We start from the raw sequence: 22455 nt of genomic DNA, 5'->3' as shown, positions 1-22455 counted from the left end.
CATCATATGTAATGCACATCACAAGCAAATCTTACCTTGACCATCAGTTCAGACTTAGTCTTAACCTAAGGGTTACCGAATCCGAGAAAATACAGGTGAATCTTCAGTGTGAAATTAATCTATGAATTTTTAAACAGTGTATTGGCCATCTTGGCTCAACAAAAATAGCTTTGTCATCACTAAAAAAAGGAAAAGGGCCCACCATACTAATCAGATTTGTTTAGCTATTCTCCCCACACTGCACACCCCTGTAGCCATTGTGAGGGGTTAGTCACACACAGCTCAAGGACACCGCAGTCTGGCCACGAGGAGAGAAATCAGACTAACACCTAGCCAACATCCCCAGAACAACACACACCGGCTCCTGGCCCAGGAGAGAGGCGGTGCAGGTGGCAGACGGTCAAAAACCTACCCCAGTTTGGTTTCCAACTGCCGCGATTTGCCAATTAGCGTGTAGGTGGATTGAATTAGCGAAAACATCTGTTTGGTATAAAGTCAGAGCCGGAGTTTTGTCTTTGGAGGCTGAGCTCAGTTCACTAGTGTTGGAGGCTCCTCACTTTCCTCCCTACTGCTTCTAGAACACCCTGGATACAGCAGTGTTCAGTTCACACCACAGAGTAACTCTCATTGGACACGGTGGTGTTCAGTTCACACCACAGAGTAGCTCTCATTGGACACGGTGGTGTTCCGTTCACACCACAGTATAGCTCTCATTGGACACGGTGATGTTCCGTTCACACCACAGAGTAGCTCTCATTGGACACGGTGATGTTCAGTTCACACCACAGAGTAGCTCTCATTGGACACGGTGATGTTCTGTTCACACCACAGTGTAGCTCTCATTGGACACGGTGATGTTCCGTTCACACCACAGAGTAGCTCTCATTGGACACGGTGATGTTCTGTTCACACCACAGTGTAGCTCTCATTGCACATTAAGCCATAAACTTAAACAAAATAAATGAGTTAAAGACTCATTAAGGACAGACGTTTGTCCTTGTGTGATGGTACAGGCTATTTTCTTTCTTAATAAGATTTTACTTTTTAAGTGGAAAATGTCACATTAAGTAAGGCTAAAGTCAGGTCAAGGAGGGTTTTCAGTCTTTTAAGGCTGTGTTTAAGGACTCTAGGTAGATGGACAGACCTTTGACAGGGCTAAACAGAGGAAGTCCATTCTCCAAGCCCTCTAGCTGTCTACCACCAGATCAAATACACACTCCACATTTTGCTTTAGTCTGCGACAATGTATGTTGCCTCTCAAGGTTTTGCCTTTGAGTTAACTGCTTCCTTCACTTCACATGTGCAGACACACACACACACACACACACACACACACACACACACACACACACACACACACACACACACCCTCGTTACTCTCCCCAGACAGATTGTGCGAGTTACTCAGACAAACGAGCAATGTCACAGTCACGAGCTCTCTGCTCTAATGTGGTTTGTAGGATGTCACTCTAAATGACACAGTAATTCTGTCTGCTTCTGTGCTCCCCTACCACCCCCCCCCCCCCCACACACACACACACACACACACACACACACACACACACACACTTCTTAAGCGCTGTTGAGTGACATCAAACACTCAGTAATGTCTCTTGCAAAATGAATTGCATTTTGGAGAACAAAGGTGTCCAGAGCCCTTTGTGAGGTGGAAGGTAATGAAGTGGTGGATGGAAAATGAACCCAGGCCAGCGCAATAATGGAGCCAAAGTCACATTTCCCCCCTTTAAACCGAGCGCATTTGCTTAAGCGATAACATCTGGCATCTGCATGGTGTTGAGAGCAGGGAAAGCTGTCTACTTACGGCCACACGGGAGGATAAACAGTGGCAGATGTGATGGTGTTTTAACAATGTGCCGGGGGGGCGGAGCTGCTGTGAGTGTGTGTGTGATTAAAGTACACATCATTACACTACATAAACGCTGGGACACAGCAAGCACATCCCAGAACCTCCCGTCAAACACACATATAGAACCTCCCATCAAACACACATCCAGAACCTCCCATCAAACACACATCCAGAACCCCCCGTCAAACACACATCCAGAACCCCCCGTCAAACACACATCCAGAACTTCCCGTCAAACACACATCCAGAACCCCCTGTCAAACACACATCCAGAACCTCCTGTCAAACACACATCCAGAACCCCCCGTCAAACACACATCCAGAACATCCCAACAAACACACATCCAGAACCCCCCGTCAAACACACATCCAGAACCCCCCGTCAAACACACATCCAGAACCCCCCGTCAAACACACATCCAGAACCCTCCATCAAACACACATCCAGAACCCCCCGTCAAACACACATCCAGAACCCCCCGTCAAACACACATCCAGAACCCCCCATCAAACACACATCCAGAACCTCCTGTCAAACACACATCCAGAACCCCCCGTCAAACACACATCCAGAACATCCCAACACACATCCAGAACCCTCCATCAAACACACATCCAGAACCCCCCGTTAAACACACATCCAGAACCCCCCGTCAAACACACATCCAGAACCCCCCATCAAACACACATCCAGAACCTCCCGTCAAACACACATCCAGAACCTCTCCAAACACACATCCACAACCTCCCTCCAAACACAAATATAGAACCTCTCTCCAAACACATATATAGAACCTCTATCCAAACACACATCCAGAACCCTCCGTCAAACACACATCCAGAACATCCCGACAAACACACATCCAGAACCTCTCCAAACACACATCCACAACCTCCCTCCAAACACAAATATAGAACCTCTCTCCAAACACACATTTAGAACCTCTATCCAAACACACATCCAGAACATCCCGACAAACACACATCCAGAACCTCCCTCCAAACACACATCCACAACCTCTCCAAACACACATCCACAACCTCTCTCCAAACACACATATAGAACCTCTCTCCAAACACACATATAGAACCTCTATCCAAACACACACCCAGAACCTTTCTCACAGAGACTAACTGTCATGGGATGTATTACAGGACGTTTCACATTTTAATCACCTGCCAGATGGACGACTTGTCTCTGCCAGTCTGAATGTATATTTATCTCTCAGCTTATGCATCTATCCATCCATCTTTATATCTATCCACCCATTTATTACATTTTAACTTTTCAACCAGCATTAGCAAGTTATTATATAAAAGCAGTTCATACTAAATTAGCACATTTCATTTTATTCACCTTTTTGATAAATCCACATCAAGAAATTAATCTGACTGACTGAAGAAAGCAGAATACGAAGGGAGACATAAGAGAAAGATTACAGCTCTAGCCAAACTTCACTTGCATGAGCAAGCTGCAAGGGAAAGAGAGCCCAGTGCATTCTGGGGGCTGCGATGTGGAGCTAGACGCACCTGTGGGTCCTGCTCAGACAACGAACTCTCTCCTCCCAGACTCACAAAACAGACGTCTCCTCACAGACTCACAAAAGAGATGTCTCCTCCCAAACTCACAGAAGAGATGTCTTCTCCCAGACTCACGAAACAGACGTCTCCTCCCAGACTCACGAAACAGATGTCTCCTCCCAGACTCACGAAACAGACATCTCCTCCCAGACTCACGAAACAGACGTCTCCTCCCAGACTCACGAAACAGACGTCTCCTCCCAGACTCACGAAACAGACGTCTCCTCCCAGACTCATGAAACAGACGTCTCCTCCCAGACTCACGAAACAGACGTCTCCTCCCAGACTCACGAAACAGACATCTCCTCCCAGACTCACGAAACAGACGTCTCCTCCCAGACTCACGAAACAGACGTCTCCTCCCAGACTCATGAAACAGACGTCTCCTCCCAGACTCACGAAACAGACGTCTCCTCCCAGGCTCATGAAACAAGCCTCTTGTCTCTCAAGCTTCTTTATCTCCTTATTGGAGTCAGCCAGGGGAGATCTTGGCCAGACACTTGGCACCCTGCTGAAATGGAGAAAGCACTTTTAAGTCATTCGTGCTTCCTCCTTCAGCCAAACAGATGATTTGGATGTCAACCAGTTTTCTGTTCCAATAACCCTCTGTTGGGCTGGACGCTGATGGATGCAGTGGTGAGCTCCACGTTTTTCCTGTTGTCTCTCCCAACGTCCTGGGCCACTCAGTCTGCAGCCCAGGTTATAATGAATGCATTAAAGTGGAGGTGTTCTGCATCGCTACAGTTCTGCCAAACAGACTCACACAAGAAACATAGTACAAAAAACAACCAGCAATCATGTTTCCCTCACCAATCACACCGACACCTTCCCAGCCGTGTTGCAGAGCCTGTGGGAGTGTTTTGTTTTTACAGCTGGCTTTGCTGTACTAACCCAGTGCTGTGACTGTAGGGCAGAGCTGTGTCTCCAGTGCAGAGCTGTGTCTCCAGTGCAGAGCTGTGTCTCCAGTGCAGAACTATGTCTCCAGTGCAGAGCTGTGTCTCCAGTGCAGAACTATGTCTCCAGTGCAGAGCTGTGTCTCCAGTGCAGAGCTTCTCCAAGTGTACCAATGTTTGGTGAGAAAGGCAAGAGAGAAGGCCATTGAACAGCTTCTCCAGACAGCTGACATGGTCTAGACACCCATCTCTGTCATTGTCTAGACACCCGTCTCTGTTATGGTGTAGACACTTGACTATGTCATGGTCTAGACACCCGTCTCTGTCATTGTCTAGACACCCGTCTCTATCATGGTGTAGACACTTGACTATGTCATGGTTTAGACACCCATCTCTGTCATGGTGTTAAGACACCCGTCTCTGTCATGATCTAGACACCCATCTCTGTCATGGTGTAGACACCCGTCTCTCTCATGGTCTAGACACCTGTCTCTGTCATGGTGTAGACACCCGTCTCTTTCATGGTCTAGACACCCATCTCTGTCATGGTGTAGACACCTGTCTCTGTCATGGTCTAGACACCCATCTCTGTCATGGTGTAGACACCAGTCTCTGTCATGGTCTAGACACCTGTCTCTCTCATGGTCTAGACACCTGTCTCTGTCATGGTGTAGACACCCATCTCTCTCGTGGTCTAGACACCCATCTCTGTCATGGTGTAGACACCTGTCTCTGTCATGGTCTAGACACCTGTCTCTGTCATGGTGTAGACACCCGTCTCTCTCATGGTCTAGACACCCATCTCTGTCATGGTGTAGACACCTGTCTCTGTCATGGTCTAGACACCCATCTCTGTCATGGTGTAGACACCAGTCTCTCTCATGGTCTAGACACCTGTCTCTGTCATGGTGTAGACACCCGTCTCTGTCATGGTCTAGACACCCATCTCTCTCATGGTCTAGCCACCCGTCTCTCTCATGGTCTAGCCACCCGTCTCTCTCATGGTCTAGACACCCGTCTCTCTCATGGTCTAGACACCTGTCTCTGTCATGGTCTAGACACCTGTCTATGTCATGGTCTAGACACCCATCTCTGTCATGGTCTAGACACCCGTCTCTCTCATGGTCTAGACACCTGTCTCTCTCATGGTCTAGACACCCGTCTCTCTCATGGTCTAGACACCTGTCTCTGTCATGGTGTAGACACCCGTCTCTCTCATGGTCTAGACACCCATCTCTGTCATGGAGCATGGATGCTGTCGCACATCAAGGAGGAAACAAGTAATCTCAACCACCACGAGAACAGCGACAAAATGGACAAATATCGACTTCAAATGAGCAGAAAAACAAATGAATGAAACAATGGTGAAACGATGGTGAAACAATGGTGAACGATGGTGAAACGATGGTGAAACATTCTGAAACTATGATGAAACTATGGTGAAACGATGGTGAAATGATGGTGAAACGATGCTGAAACGATGACATTATCAGCAACCTGGCTGGGTGTCATCACGGCCATTTCAAAGAGCATTAGCCAGCTGCCCATTACGACACTCCTCCCTCTCCCTCACTCTGACACGGCCCTTGGAGAGAAGGGAGTTAGGTGACTTTAACAGCAGGGGACTGAGAGAGCTGTCAGATTGAAGCACTAACCATTCACAATGAACCTGACAGTCAAAGGTGCTACAGCCAGGCCACGCAGCGCTGGAGAGTCGGACCTGTTGCGTCCCACCAGCCTCTGACACCTGAACAACGACTCCACCTGCTGCTCCCGGGAAAATCTACATACGGGCTGCCAGCACCTCCACACTGACTCCTCTTAACGTCTGACCTGCTCGTTTGAGATGGGACAGCCTTCCCGTAAACATCGTCGTGAGGAGCGGAGCTGGGTTTTCGAGCCACGGGGCCACGGTACAGCCTACGGAAGTCTCCGGCCCTGCTCCACACATCTTCAAGAAGAGGGGAGGGTTTAGGGGTCACCTGCAGCTCGCTTTCTTCCAGAAGCTGCTTCCACCAGCATCCACAAAGCTGAAATCACAGCTCAAGTGTTCCAACAAGACGAGTCGGACACAGGCCCGGGGAAAAAAGGTCCTGCTTCTCCTAAAATGAGATGCAAATCAAATTGAAAAGACGCCATGAGGTTTCCATGAAGCCCCCTGACCTGCCAGCACACTAGAGACCTTCCTCACTATTACACGCATCCACATTTTAATCACACAGATCTGAATCTGCCTCGATTCAAAGGCGTCCAGCCACGCATGATATATCGATATTTAATATTGGGTTCTGCTTACAAAGCACTTCTAGAGTCTTCGCTGCCCAAACAAACAATAACACCTCCATCGATATTGTCATGGAAATGTATTACATCAGAGGCTACAGAGTGATGCCACTTCAATAGCCACTTACATTTATAATACATTTAAAACAGCTGTAGAATGCTTATTATTGTTGTTGTTATTATGAGCATAAGTTTAAAACAGCTGTAGAGTGTTTTCTTTAGCAGTTAAACTCCAAGAGGTCTATGCTGTAATTCAAACATAAATTCTAATTGAAGGACATATGTAGAAAACTGACAAAAAGATACAAAAAATGTGATTTCATTAACATGGTTCAAAGTCCTAATAACCACGCATAACCATGCTGCTCACGTGGGGAGGAGCACGTGGTGTATCCAGAGGCTGAACAAACGTGTGACCTGACTAAATTAACTCGGACAAACCCGGCACGCTAAATCTTTCATGCAGTGGTATGTGCTGCTAACACTTTCGAGCAAAGTGTGCATAATGAGTCCAGAGAGACCAGCTCACGTCTTCACGCAGTTTATGAGCACACGCGGGCTGGCCGTGCAACGCGGGCTGTGCACCACCACCCCCTCAAGCAGCATGGCCGTCTGCTCCGAACCGAGCTCTGTTCTTAAAGTGATTCACGGATTTGGACACATAATTACTAACTGAACTGACTACATGTGGGCGTGTATGTAGTACAAACTGGAGTCAGACCTCTGGGATGTGTGTAGATGCTAATGTGTGTGTAATTTTGAGTCTGAGGTAAGGATCAGATGGTGATTAGAAATGTTTGTGTTCTTGTGTGTTGTGGTGTTTTCCTTTGTGACAACATGAGCGTTTCAGACATCAGCAGATTTCAAAGGGCTTTAACTTTACACAGATTTTTATCCTTTTCCACTTACACTCTTATCTGTTAAGTCACGTATTTCTCTGTAATGGCTGTTTGGAGATGGGGAGAGAAATACGGCAGCTCTCTATGTGTAGTGACTCTAGCCCTATGTATGCTCTAGTCTAGTGAGTCTAGCTCTGTGTGTGCTCTAGTGGGTCTAGCTCTATGTATGCTCTAGTGCAGGTATCACCAAATGGCGGACCCCGGTCCGGATCCGGACCCGAACGCCGTCCTATCCGGACCCAATCCCATTCCTGATTAACTGGATACGGACCCAAATGCCAAAAAAATTTTAACGGGAGACTATATTTTAAACCGGAGAATTTATTTTCAGACGAGTGTTACGTTCACCACTCATTTGAGTGTTACGTTCGCCCCCCCGCTCAACAACTTTCGTTCGCCACCGCGGACCCGGACCTAAGGTCTGAGCTATCTGCCAAAAATGGACCGCGGAAAAATTTAATTGATTACCCCTGCTCTAGTGAGTCTAGCCCTATGTATGCTCTAGTGAGTCTAGCTCTGTGTGTGCTCTAGTGAGTCTAGCCCTATGTATGCTCTAGTGAGTCTAGCTCTGTGTGTGCTCTAGTGGGTCTAGCTCTATGTGTGCTCTAGTGGGTCTAGCTCTGTGTGTAGTCAAGTGGGTCTAGCTCTGTGTGCTCTAGTGAGTGTAGCTCTCTCTCTCTCTCTCTCTCTCTCTCTCTGTGTTTGCTCTAGTGAGTGTAGCTCTCTCTCTCTCTCTGTATGCTCTAGTGAGTGTAGTTCTCTATGTGTGTGCTCTAATGAGTGTAGCTCTGTGTGTGTGTGTGTGTGTGTGTGTGTGTGTGTGTGTGTGTGTGTGTGTGTGAGTAAGGAATCAAGAAGGAACACAGTTGATTTGATACAAATTCAGCCTGATTCTTGATTAACTGCTCAATTTGAAAACTAATGTATGCACACACACACACACACACACACACACACACACACACACACATGCTCTCACACACGAGCCTAATGACAAAACAGTATGAACAGTCTCATGTTTCCCAACACCTGGTCTTGGTTCCAGACAGACTGACTGGTGTACAGAACACATCCCAATCTGTATGACACACATCCTTCAAATCATTTCAAGATGACTTTAGAATCTGATACCCCAGAACACATCCACAGCTGTAGAACACGTTACCTTAAAATCATTTCATGATGATAAATCTGGAATTAGGACTGACAGTGAAATAAGATGGTAGAATAAGACCGGGATAGAATCATAAGACCGGGGCTCTTTAGCCTTTTCCTATGTGTGTGTGTGTGTGTGTGTGTGTGTGTGTGTGTGTGTGTGTGTGTGTGTGTGTGTGTGTGTGTGTGTGTGTGTGTGTGTGTGTTGAGCACAAAGTCTAGATGACACAATCAAATACATCAGGTGTTCTGGACATGGGGTTGTGGAGGATGGACAGTTTATGAGTTTATGAGGGCGTCACACACAAAAGTTATAGAGAACAGTGATTGTTTTAGCTTTACAGACCCCTACATACAGAACTTTACAGACCCATAAGTACAAAACTTTGCTGCCCCAAACTACATTTACAGATCCCGAAGTACATAACTTTACAGATCCCTAGGTATGTAACTTTACAGATCTCTAAGTACTTCACTTTACAGATCTCTAAGTACGTAACTTTACAAATCCCTAGGTACGTAACTTTACAGATCTCTAAGTATGTAACTTTACAGATCTCTAAGTACGTAACCTTACAGATCTCTAAGTACAGTATTTATGCTTGTCATGTTGCCAGTCAGAAATCAGCTCTACAGTGGTTGTCATAGCAATGTGCATTAATAGGGTTTTTTTTTTTTTTGCCTGTCCTCACATTTCAAATGCATTTACAGTAGTGTCACCAGCTGTGTCATGGCATGAAAAGAAAACTGTTAAAAAAATAAAAACCTAGCATTAATACACCTGTGAGGACCGCTGTGAAGCGCTGCGCCTAAATGGAATCCTCTGTATGGGATTAGCTGCAGGAGATTGCAAAAGGTACAGGATAAAGGAAACAGTTTGTCTTGATTTCAGAGAGAATATGTGTTTGCATTCGAATCTTCACTACCTATTCAAATCCTTCACGTAAATGCAGGCTGCCCTCTGTACGAGGATCCTTACGAGATCCTCGCAGACCTTTACAGTCTCATCATGCTTTCACAGCACGGGTCATTGATCCTTACTTTGCATGTGATTTACAGAGCAGTTCACCCAGGTATGACCATGAGACTACAGGCACAGACCATTCAGATCTCTGACGGCACAGGGAGACAACACTGACCTGCCACAAAACAGGACCGAGCTTCACGCATTATAGCAGCATTTTTTTTAAGATAGCATACATATTTTCTTTTAATAGGTGATTTAAATCTGGAAAAGGTGTTATAGGAATTCTTGTTATATATAATTCTGTAATGATGGAAGACGAACAGATTCTGCCTTAAATAACCGCTGACCTACTAATTATGACCCTCAGATACCTATTGACCTTAAGATGAAGAAGAGTGATTCAACATTCAATATTCAATGGCTTATACAACGAAAACATGGGCACACACACACACACACACACAAACACACACACACACACACACACACACACACACACACACATGCACACACACAAATGAGTTCACAGATCATTCAATTGCTTTACAAGATGGTACTGTATCTTTTACACTATTAATAACCCTTTATTATACCTATAAACACTGCATTTCATCAGTTATCATCATTTTACCATTTCTGTCTCACTGTTGCATCAGACATAAGAAGAAGACATCAAACCAATTCTTCATTGCATCACAGCCCCATTACAGTAAATAAAGCTTACAAGTGTTGGTACACAGATTCATGATTCCTCTTTCTCTCTCTCCTCATTCACGTAATAAACAGTGACATGTACACCCTCGGAGAGCGTAACCAGTGACACGTGAGACATTTCTATGTGACCCCTCTTTCTGCCCATCTGCCCAAACTTCAAACTCACCCATAACACCACATACTGACAGCAGGCAAGAATCAAAAGCAAATTAACAATATAAACACTGATTATGTTTATATCATTGTTATTAACAATATAAACACAGATTATGTTTATATCATTGTTATTAACAATATAAACACTGATTATTCTTATATCACTGTTATTAACGATATAAACATTGATTATGTTTATACCGGCGTTATTAAAAATATAAACATGGATTATGCTTATATCACTGTTATTAACAATATAAACACTGATTATGTTTATATTGATGTTATTAACAATATAAACACTGATTTTGCTTATATGAGCTGTCATGTCAGTAACGCGTAACGCGTTACTCTAATCTTACCACCTTTTGAGTAATATAACATGCTACTATTTCCAGTCCAGTAATCAGATTAAAGTTACTTATCCAAATAACTGTGCGTTACTATTTTTATTTTCCCTAGTAAAAATATATATGTTTGATTTTCTTCTACTTTTGCGTCTGACCGTAGCGCTAGACTCCGCACGCTGTGACCCTATGAGAGCGCGAGCACGTTTTACACGTCATTCTGTGCAGCGTCCTCCCGTAACGATATGTGGTAGTATAAAGAAACACCCCTCAAAAACAGGGGAAGGAACATTTACCTGATGAATTTTAATGTTGCATTGTGTTCCACGTTTGAAAAAGTGCTGGAACGTCGCCTACTTTAAAATGTTTGAAATTGTAATGGTATTTCGTTTCACAACAAATAGCTGTCTGACTGAACAGTTCGCTTGTATTACGTTAACAAATAAATTTCCAAATAATACCACGCAGCTACACAAACTTAATGTCAGGAGATACTGTAGCGGCTACTACTCCTCACGGCGAGTCTTGCCCTTTAAGTGACACTGGGGGGGCGGAGCCTGCGCGCGCCAGGGTTGCGTTATCAATAAAGTTTCCCTCCTAGGGATTTTTGGATTAAGCAGTTTCTGCCTCGGTTACCGAACCTGCTTCAATACATTGTTACTGTTAAAAATACACTTCCAATAAAGTGAGTATTGGAAAAATTAATTTTGCTGCTGAATGTAACTACTAAAGTAACTTGTAATCTAACGTAGTTACTTATAAAATCAAGTAATCAGTAACGTAACTAAGTTACTTTTAAAAGGAGTAATCAGTAATCAGTAATCGGAATACTTTTTCAAGGTAACTTAGCCATCACTGTATATGAGTGTTATTAATATAAACTTTAGAGCAAAGTGTGTGAAACACACACCTCTGCACATTGAAATGTGCACCTCTGCATAGTGAACACACACCTCTGCACAGTGAAACATACATCTGCACAGTGAACACACACCTCTGCATAGTGAACACACACCTCTGCACAGTGAAACACACACCTCTGCACAGTGAACACACACACCTCTGCACAGTGAAACACACACCTCTGCACAGTGAACACACACACCTCTGCACAGTGAACACACACCTCTGCACAGTGAACACACACACACCTCTGAAACACAGTCGTCACTTTATTAAAAGTGTACATGTTCTGGGAAGGTCTCCATGAGGAAGCGTCTCCACAGCTGTATTTTACATTGACTGTATATTACAAGTGAACTCATTTCTGATCATTTAATGTGGGACCACACAGAGGGGCAAAACTTAATTTAGACAGTAAAAACTGTAAGGTTTATCCACAAAAAAAAGAAAAAAAAACCTACATTATCAAAATCAAGGTTAGCCACACCAATATAATGAGCCTTATTAAACACAAAAAATACTGTGGCTGATGAATCGATTCATTTCACAGGTTGCCCTGTATTAGAATCAAGTTAAAAATAATTCTACTCTTGCTTCATAATGACAGCAGTCAACCAAAGGGGCATAAAATGGGACGATAAAGAGCATGATGCCATAACAGACCCTAGTGACGAAATACCGGACCCTCGTGACACCGTGCAAGACGCTCGTGATACTGTACCTGACCCTAGTGACGCCATACCGGACCCTCGTGACACTGTACCAGACCCTCATGACGCCTCAATGCCATACCTGACCCTCATGACCCCGTACCAGACCCTCATGACACCTCAATGCCGTACCAGACCCTCATGACGCCTCAATGCCGTACTTGACCCTCATGACCCCGTACCAGACCCTCATGACGCCTCAATGCCGTACCTGACCCTCATGACCCGTACCTGACCCTCATGATGCCTCAATGCCGTACCAGACCCTCATGACGCCTCAATGCCGTACCAGACCCTCATGACGCCTCAATGCCGTACCTGACCCTCATGACCCGTACCAGACCCTCATGACCCCATACCAGACCCTCATGACGCCTCAATGCCGTACCTGACCCTCATGACGCCTCAATGCCGTACCAGACCCTCATGACGCCTCAATGCCGTACCTGACCCTCATGACGCCTCAATGCCGTACCAGACCCTCATGACGCCTCAATGCCGTACCAGACCCTCATGATGCCTCAATGCCGTACCTGACCCTCATGACGCCTCAATGTCGTACCAAACCCTCATGACGCCTCAATGTCGTACCAGACCCTCATGACGCCTCAAAGTCGTACCTGACCCTCATGACCCGTACCAGACCCTCATGACACCTCAATGCCGTACCAGACCCTCATGACACCTCAATGCCATACCAGACCCTCATGATGCCTCAATGCCGTACCTGACCCTCATGACACCGTACCAAACCCTCATGACGCCTCAATGCCGTACCAGACCCTCATGACGCCTCAATGCCGTACCAGACCCTCATGACGCCTCAATGCCGTACCAAACCCTCATGACGCCTCAATGCCGTACCAGACCCTCATGACGCCTCAATGCCGTACCAAACCCTCATGACGCCTCAATGTCGTACCAGACCCTCATGACGCCTCAAAGTCGTACCTGACCCTCATGACGCCTCAATGCCGTACCAGACCCTCATGACGCCTCAATGCCGTACCTGACCCTCATGATGCCTCAATGCCGTACCTGACCCTCATGACGCCTCAATGTCGTACCTGATCCTCATGACGCCTCAATGTCGTACCTGACCCTCATGACACCGTACCAAACCCTCATGACGCCTCAATGTCGTACCAGACCCTCATGACGCCTCAAAGTCGTACCTGACCCTCATGACGCCTCAATGCCGTACCAGACCCTCATGACGCCTCAATGTCGTACCAGACCCTCATGACGCCTCAATGCCGTACCAGACCCTCATGATGCCTCAATGCCGTACCTGACCCTCATGACGCCTCAATGTCGTACCTGATCCTCATGACGCCTCAATGTCGTACCTGACCCTCATGACCACAGTCAATAATCCATAAATGCACTGGGAGCTGTGAGTCAGAGCTGAGTCCATCAGGGTCATCCCCCCGACGTGCCTCACCTAACCAAGCACTGGCACCGCCACAGGAGGAGACGTCAATACAGCGCAGAGTAAAACCACATGGCCCATAGTTCTAATTCAGTAACACACTACACCTTCTCCCTGAACTATTTCTCACCCCTGAAGGGAGAGGGAGGTTTTACAGTCATATTTTATTCTTTTCTCCTCACATCTCTCCTCATGCATTTTAGCCTTTGCATGAAGACCGTGTTCTTTGGTCTGAGCTGCTGGTGGGTGGGCGCGTAATAGCGTCCACGCACAGGGCGGCGAATAAAATGGTGACTCATGGCATTTCACCATAACGTGATTAGTTCCGGCGCAGAGACGGCCGCCTGTGGACTTCAGCGCACTCGGTGGGAGGACATATGCGGACTTGACAAAACCACGTCTGCACGAATCTGGCACAGACACGCCGCGAACTGACGCATGGCAATAAAGCCCAGATAATGATCTCTGAGGAGTTCCGAAGGTGTGAACGCAGAGCTAAATGGATCTGGATAGTTTAAACAATGTCTGGAAGTGCAGTTAGCCTAGCGAGGAATTACGCGAGAGTTGAGCGCAAATCTCTCCCAGCTGAGATTAGCGCTTGCTTTCAGGGAGAGGACACGTTGCCTTGTCCTGTAGACCACACCGTGTATCCACCACTCCCAGTGGCCAGCAAACTCAGTGCTCCACACGATGGAGGACTTACAGATGATTAACATTGCTGGAATGTATAACTGTAATAGCTTTATATAACTGAATACAGCAAGAAGCCCTTTGAATTTGCTGGTTTTCTGCATGATTGCTCATAATGTTATCTGATCTGCTTCTAAGTAATCAAAACAAATGAAATCTCATTTAATAAAGTGACCAGTCTTGTGACCAGAGGGTCGTGGGTTCGATTCCCAGACCTGAGGCCATGACTGAGGTGCCCTTGAGTAGGGCACCTAACCCCAACTGCTCCCCGGGTGCCGGGCTAGGGCTGCCCCACCGCTCTGGGCATGTGTGTGTGTGTGTGTGTGTGTGTGTGTGTGTGTGTGTGTGTGTGTGTGTGTGTGTGTGTGTGTGTGTGTGTGTTCTAACTGCACAGATGGGTAAATGCGGAGGACAAATTTCGATTGCGGGGAAAAATCACAATTGACAAATATGTATTTTTCAACACAACACCCATAAAACACCACCCCTAACACAAAAGCCCGTAAAACACCACTCCAACACAACACCTGTACAACACCACCCCCAATCCCCCCTCCAAAAAATAATAAACACAAATAATAAACACCCTCAATAACAGCAGTATTCAGCATCAGTTCATCACCCAGCAGCTTAAAAAAACTCACAAACATAAAGAAACAAACCATTCCTGCCTATGTCAGGTTTTTCCAAAGCCCAGCTAGGTGAGGGGTGTCACATTCATGAAGTGCTCTGGGGCCAAATGACAGTAAGGTGGAGTATTGAAGTAATGGTTGAACAGTGTTGTGTTACCATAGCACATCTGGAATGAGTTTTTGTCAGTGGCCTTCACTACTGTAACCATGCATTCAACAAAGAATAAAGAAATCGCACTATAAAACATTGTGGGTGAGTTTTTCTGTTGAAACAATATTGAATTGAATCTGAATCATTGTGACAAATGGTGGAAGTTTATGTGTAATCTGAAATAAATGCAAAGGGCTCCCATTGTGAGCAGCTAGAACTGGCACTATTAAAGATGTGCAAATGGCTTTTGGACCACTTGAAATGTGTAACTCATTTTTGATTCTTCATTTGCCAAATCCAGCAATCGAACTGTTAGAGAACAGTGTGTTTGTGCGTTTGACCTTGATACTGCAAAACATTAAAAACAAAAGACTTCATTTTTTTATGCAGAGGAAGACAATGTGTTTATGCCCTTTTTCTTTCTCTCTCTCTTTTGTCCCTCTTTTTCCCTCTCTCACACAGACACACACATACACACATACACACATGCACACCATGAAATCACTGTCATTTTGCACTGCTGGTCAGACTCCTGTTGTTAGCAATTTCTTGCCGAAATGAAAGAAAATTACACGCTTCTGTCACGCACAACGGAAACTCCGAAAGATCAGAGTGAGAACACACAGACGCACCGACCCCCAAGGTCAGGTCAAGGACTTGAATTGCTAACTAGTTCCACCTCAGTTGGGTAGCAATCATTTCTGGTCCAAACCACCGATCTAAGCACTGGCACAGTGGGGCGCTCTTCCTGAATACCCAGTCCTAAACCATACATAATAACTGGTTTCCCATCTCCAAGAAAGCAGCTTCCATTTCTCAACAATTTCCACTATCTTGTAGCATTCTGCAAACTCACTCTCTCAAGTGAGGTAATTATTAAATGTTGGTTGCATTACCTTCTATAGCTGAAGTTGGTTGCTTATTCTTGGCACTTACATATTTAGACATTTCTGTTTGATGTACTTTCAAGTTTGAAAATGTGAATCCCCTGAACTTGATGTGTAAGATGTATTCATTCACCAAGGTTGTGCAATACACACAACAGAACATTTGGTACATATAAGTACTTTTCAAAAGGTCTTGAGAACGTAGAGACTTCATCTCACAATGACCTCATTTGACAACATAGTGACCTCATCTGACAATGCAATGACCTCATATGGCAATGCAATGATCTAATCCGACAATGCAGTGACCTCGTCTGGTAATGCAGTGACCTCACATGACAATGCAATGATCTCATCTGACAATGCAGTGACCCAATCTGACCATGAGATAACCTCATCTGACAGCGCAATGACCTCATCTGACAACACAGTGACCTCATCTGAAAACACAGTGACCTCATCTGACAATGCGATGACCTCATCTGACAGCGCAATGACCTCATCTGACAACACAGTGACCTCATCTGAAAACACAGTGACCTCATCTGACAATGCGATGACCTCATCTGACAGCGCAATGACCTCATCTGACAACACAGTGACCTCATCTGAAAACGCAGTGACCTCATCTGACAATGTGATGACCTCAGCTTTAAAGGAATGTTTCAAGCTTATCTTCATCCATTACAACTCTAGTATATGGTCATTTACTGTTGACAATAGCTTCCCTATAGGTAAAACAGAATAGAAAAATGGAAAGACTTACTGACTCACAAATACAAATCACATTTACAGGAAACATGTGAGCAGATGGAACAAGACTTCTTCAACCTAAAAAAAAGCCTTCCTTTGCCTAAACTCACTTCCCTCCCCAAAAGCTTCCCCCATGCGCCTCTGGGACATTCCTTATTCATCCTGGGCTTAAGCCTGCAGCACCGCAGGTCAGGAGAAGAACACTGTGCCATCACCTGCAGGATGATGTGGGTAAAACGTCCACCATTACATTGCTACATATTAAGATTCCAATATGCCTTTGTAGTATATTAAAGATCATGGTTCAGCTTGGTGAATCTTGATGTGAAATGGAAGCATATTGTTCTGCATCAGGCTTTATTAGAATCCCATGTTTGATAAGGCATGAAAACACACTGACTCATTTAAACTTATCTGGAATGTCTGGGTTTAGAACGGATGCTCAAAGCACACAATTTGAATCTTTCTGCAATATCAGTATTGAAAAGGTCAATTTTGTGATAACAATTAACAAACAATATATTGGTCAGCCCCATCCTGCAGGCCAATGACAATTCAGCACTTTGGCCTCACTTCATATTTAAAAAGTGTCAAGTGTATTCATCCTGTGCAACGGACACCGTGAAACATTTATCCACATTTAATGGCGTGACCTGCAGGTTCAACACCCGTAAAACAGGTGAAACAGTAAAATATCTATTGGTATGCACTGAAGGTAATGACCTTTTAGCAAAGTGGAGTGTATAATAGTGTGCGCAACATTAACTGGCTTCCAGAGGAGGTGTGTTACCTAACTGGACATGTATGCAGCCTGTGGAGAAAACTAACTGAACACTTTTTATTGCTTTTATTACAGTCTAATAATGAAACAAACAATCATGGCATTTTTTTTCCTGATACCATGAATGTTGCAATCACAAGTTCAATTAATAGGCATTGTATATTTGAATACATAATCACAGCACACTCTGCAGGAATACTGCCACGCCCTCCCCCTGCAGGAAGACCAATCAGTGCTCAGCTTCATTGGCCTTGTGACCTCCAAGCCCACCCACACACACCTGTTCCACTGTAATCAGTGTCCTGGTTTTCTAAACTCACCAGCTGTTTGATTGGTTTGTTTAGACCTTATTTAATGTTGCGTTTGGTCTGTGTTTAGCGCACAAACTGTTCGTGCTGGTCATACATTTTGGAGTTTGGATTAAAGTCTGTGGGCTTGCGTTGTCTGGCTTGCGTTGTCTGGCTTTGCTGTTTCCCCAGACTGTACTATTCCTCTTCCTCCTCTCTCAGCAGCTCCGGCTAGAGTGGATCATGTGGAAATGTCTGTTTCGAAATTATGCGGCTCTTTGAGTTCAGAACAGAAGAATATTCTGAAAGAGTTTTTTAAGGGTGAATCTACTCAAACTGGACTGGTGGAACAAAGCCCAGTCAGTATGTAGATGTGTCTGTGTCTCTAAGTACATGTATCTGTCAGTACATGTGTCTGTGTCTCTCAGTACTTGTAGCTGTCTGTCAGTAGATGTGTCTGTTGGTAGATTTGTCTGTGTCTCAGTATATATGTCTGTGTCTCAGTAGTGTGTCCATCTGTCAGTAGATGTGTCTGTGTCTGTCAGTATCCCATAGAGCATCACCTGTTCCCAGCCCACTATGAACACCTATTTGGTCATTTTGTTTAGCATAATGTTTCCTTGTCTGTCAAGTCAGATTAGCTTCATCAGTGCTGTTCTGTTCTGTTCAGCCTGATAAATCTTCTGTATCATGTTATCTTAGTAACTGTGGTTAAATTAAAAACGTAAACCAGTCAGGCTATTTTTTTTCTAAATATAAAACAGCAACTATTTTCTCAACTGTCCAGTTTGTCAGGGGGCTCAGATATTCAGAAACAGGATCTAACAGCAGCAAAAGGGACCAGTATATTCTGGCCTGCTGCCAACTGAGCAGAATTCATTTTCTGTATGACTCCCCAGAAAGGAACCCAATGTTACAGTGAACAGAACTAAATTCAGTGCAAAACAGCAGGGGGAGAGCGAGACAGACAGACAGACAGACAGAGAGAGTGTGAGACACACAGAGAGCAAGAGAGACAGACAGTGGGAGCGAGAGAGATGCTGTCCTCCACATGCAGAACGTCCTGCCCCCACAACCTTTGGCGTTGTGATTTGAGTGATTGTGAATGCCCATCACAACTCCATTGTGCAGAACAGCGTCTCAGGTCACGTATGGCAGCCTGACGACGTGGCTCTAGTCCGCCCTGGAAATGCCACCACCACGCTTTTGGGGGAGAAACTTGCAGCAGAAATCATTAAGCCATCAGCAAACACTGCAGCCTGCTTGGGTTCTGACCTCACATCTACTTGCTGTCCTGATTGTTTAAACCCTTTCTGAAAAATGAGCTGATTTTAGGATCTCCTACTGCATCCCTGCTGTGGTACTCATGTTACAGTAACCATGTCTCAGTACGCCTGTTACAGTAACCATGTCTCAGTACACCTGTTACAGTAACCATGTCTCAGTACACCTGTTACAGTAACCATGTCTCAGCACCCGTGTTACAATAACCATGTCTCAGTACACCTGTTACAGTAACCATGTCTCAGCACCCGTGTTACAGTAACCATGTCTCAGTACCCGTGTTACAGTAACCATGTCTCAGTACCCGTGTTACAGTAACCATGTCTCAGTACCCATGTTACGGTAACCAAGTTACAGTAACAATACTACAATACCCACACCACAGTGCTAGCCTAAACTATAGCTTGCAGGCTTTTTGCTATCAAGAAAGAACCAAGTGCAAGGGTCATCATCTGAATTATTTATTCCCCATTTAGTTTTGCCTCTCTGCTTCTCTCTGAGGGCGAGTTTCAGCACTGCAGCGGCACCCCAGTACAGTTTGTTTTTCTGGAATGCACTGCATACACATTTGTTATGGATGAGAATATCTAGCATGATGGGCTGTTAATAAAATAAGGCTTGGTGACTGCAATCACGGCACACGTTTCCAGGTTTAACCCGTCTGGTCCAGACCTGGCTGGTTCCAACCTGCCCAGACTGATCCCAAACTGGATAAGATTTGTCCATCAAGTGGTCCATCGTGCGCTTTGAGGAGAGTCCTGCTCATAACTGCTTCAGGACCAGAACCACAACCACTGGGCTTTGTTCTTACGTTCCTTTGTAAGCACAGCTTTGAAAGTAAAGGAGGGGAAGTGAGGTTGTCCTGCTGAATGGTGTGAGGGATGTGTTTGTCCAACAACACTGGCAGAGTGGCGTAGTGATGTGGAACACAGGCCACGTCTGTCTGCCCAGCTGAGTATTAGAATTCAGTGCAGATGTAGCTATTCCGCACACAGACCACAATCTCCATACTTTCACAGTCTCACAAACACCACACACACACACACACACACACACACACACACACACACACACACACACACACACACACACACACACACACATGCACGTGCACACTCTCACTCTCACACACTCTTTCTTTCTCTCTTATATATTCTTCCTTTTCCTGTTTCTCACACAAACACAGAACAACACACTTTAATTCAGTACCTGTCCTAAATGATCTGTCCAGGTGCCACTTTCTCCTCAGCCCTGAACAAAGTCCAAGTGGTTGATGTCAGCACCTACTACTTTTGCCTTAGGAAACATATTCACATTCTGCATTCGAGCAGTGAAAGTTGAGGTAAGGAAGGTGGGTGGGTGTGTGTGTGTGTGGGGGGTCAAGTCATCTTACGCATCGACGTCCTTAGTGGCCACCAGAGTGCTCGCGCTCAGAGCAGGTAGCAAAATGCACACGTTGTAATAACTGTATGGGTTCTGTCACAATTCTTCAAACACACGATAATATGTATGATACGGCGTATAATCTGGAGAAAGACGGCGAAATCTGCCCCAGCACGTGCAGGAACACCACACAAGAAACGTTAAACCACAAGCGTAAAATAACGGGAAGAGACAAAGGTTAGGTGATGGAGACAAGCAAATTTGCCACGAGCACCCATCCTTGCGCGACTTACCTCCGAGCAGTATAATTACAGAATGCAGCGCGTACAGACGCAACATGTTCGTCGCTGCCCAGTTCAAAACTTCCATCGGAGAGAAACGGGCGGTGCGGGGACGAGCACGAGCGACGCGGCGAGTCTCACGTGAACCCGCCGGACCCTTACGCGTCAAATCCACGGAGCGTCGCGCCAGTGGAAGCTAAAGTTCCCATTCCTCAGTCCAGTTACTCAATAACGTGCTCGTCATCTAGCGTACGGACACCACGGCGGACCAAACTTATGTCTACGATAATATTTAATTGATTGTGTAGAATTTTTTAGTTGAATTTCTTACGTAACGTAGCCTGAATGTGTGTAACGCTCCGTTACGCCCGGGAGCTTCTCGCTTTCGGTCGTTTTGTCAACGCGCTTCTTACGTGGATCCGTTTCAAGAGTTTCTCGCTTGAGAAATAATCCGTGCTGGTCCGTAAACCTCAATCAATTACAGGCGATATTTCAGCATATGAGTAGATGTGAGCAAAAAATAACGTCTCCGCCACCTAAAATCCTTGTGTTCTGGTCCAAAAGTCCGGTGAGACTGTCGCGTCCCCGCGTCCCTCTCGGCGGTGGTGCGTAATGCGCTCCCAGCCGTGGGTGTCCGCAACGCATGTGTCCAGACCGGATTCAATCAGGTTCCTGGTATTACCGAACTTTGCTCCATTAATACAGAACAGTTAGACACGTCGATCCCCAAAGACTGCAAGGTTCGCATGATCAGGTTTTCTCATAATATTTTAGCAAAGGGAATAATCACTCCGGTCGTATTTCTTGAAAGGAGATCTTGACGTGGTAAAAACGACTCCAACGGTCTGCTGACCGGACGGAGAGTCTATAGTAACGTGTTTAAGTGTCGACTATGGTTCGGACTAAACTAACGAGTTTGCGGTGTCGGGCGAGCCGAGGTACCGAGTGGGTCTTTCGTCACTCGATTCCCGCACAGACACTGACACGATGGGGAGGTTCTGGGGACAAAGTCTCTGAAGACACCCGAGACGTCTCACCGATACCCAATGTGGACCTCACTTCTAAATAGATTTACATTAACATCATTCGTCAAGAATTATATGATATTTGACACAACTTCTAATATCTAATAGCAAATAGCATCTAATAGCAAATATGAACTGCAATTGAGTTCCGGTAACGTATTCTGAAAAATAGGCTTCATAAAATCTGAAAGGTGGACAGAAATCGAAAACAAAGAGATACGCATTTCATTATTTCCGTATCAGATAAAAATAGTGTCCAGCGTTTTCATTGTTTATTTGCAGTATTAACAAGCAGGAAAATAGTTCGGTTTGGTACGGTTAACGGACTGACAACGAAACAACGACGACCCCCTGTGGATGAAGGGCGCTTTAAGTTTTTTAGGGTTCTTTAGGG

General features: G+C 45.3%; 1 protein-coding gene across 1 annotated transcript in view; it reads right to left on the bottom strand.

Annotated features, from left to right (window-relative positions):
• LOC143498922 (transmembrane protein 132C) overlaps nucleotides 1-21974 on the bottom strand; it is a 186249-nt gene extending 164275 nt beyond the window's left edge. The window contains exon 1 of the mRNA XM_076993829.1: nucleotides 21049-21974. Within this exon, the coding sequence (XP_076849944.1) occupies nucleotides 21049-21124 (76 nt within the window). The 5' untranslated portion in view covers nucleotides 21125-21974. The remainder of the gene's footprint in view (nucleotides 1-21048) is intronic.
• Nucleotides 21975-22455: the final 481 nt, after the last annotated feature.

This window comes from Brachyhypopomus gauderio, unplaced genomic scaffold (genome assembly GCF_052324685.1).
Source record: "Brachyhypopomus gauderio isolate BG-103 unplaced genomic scaffold, BGAUD_0.2 sc124, whole genome shotgun sequence".
NCBI lineage: Eukaryota > Metazoa > Chordata > Actinopteri > Gymnotiformes > Hypopomidae > Brachyhypopomus > Brachyhypopomus gauderio.
This window is presented reverse-complemented; position numbering and strand designations above follow the sequence as displayed.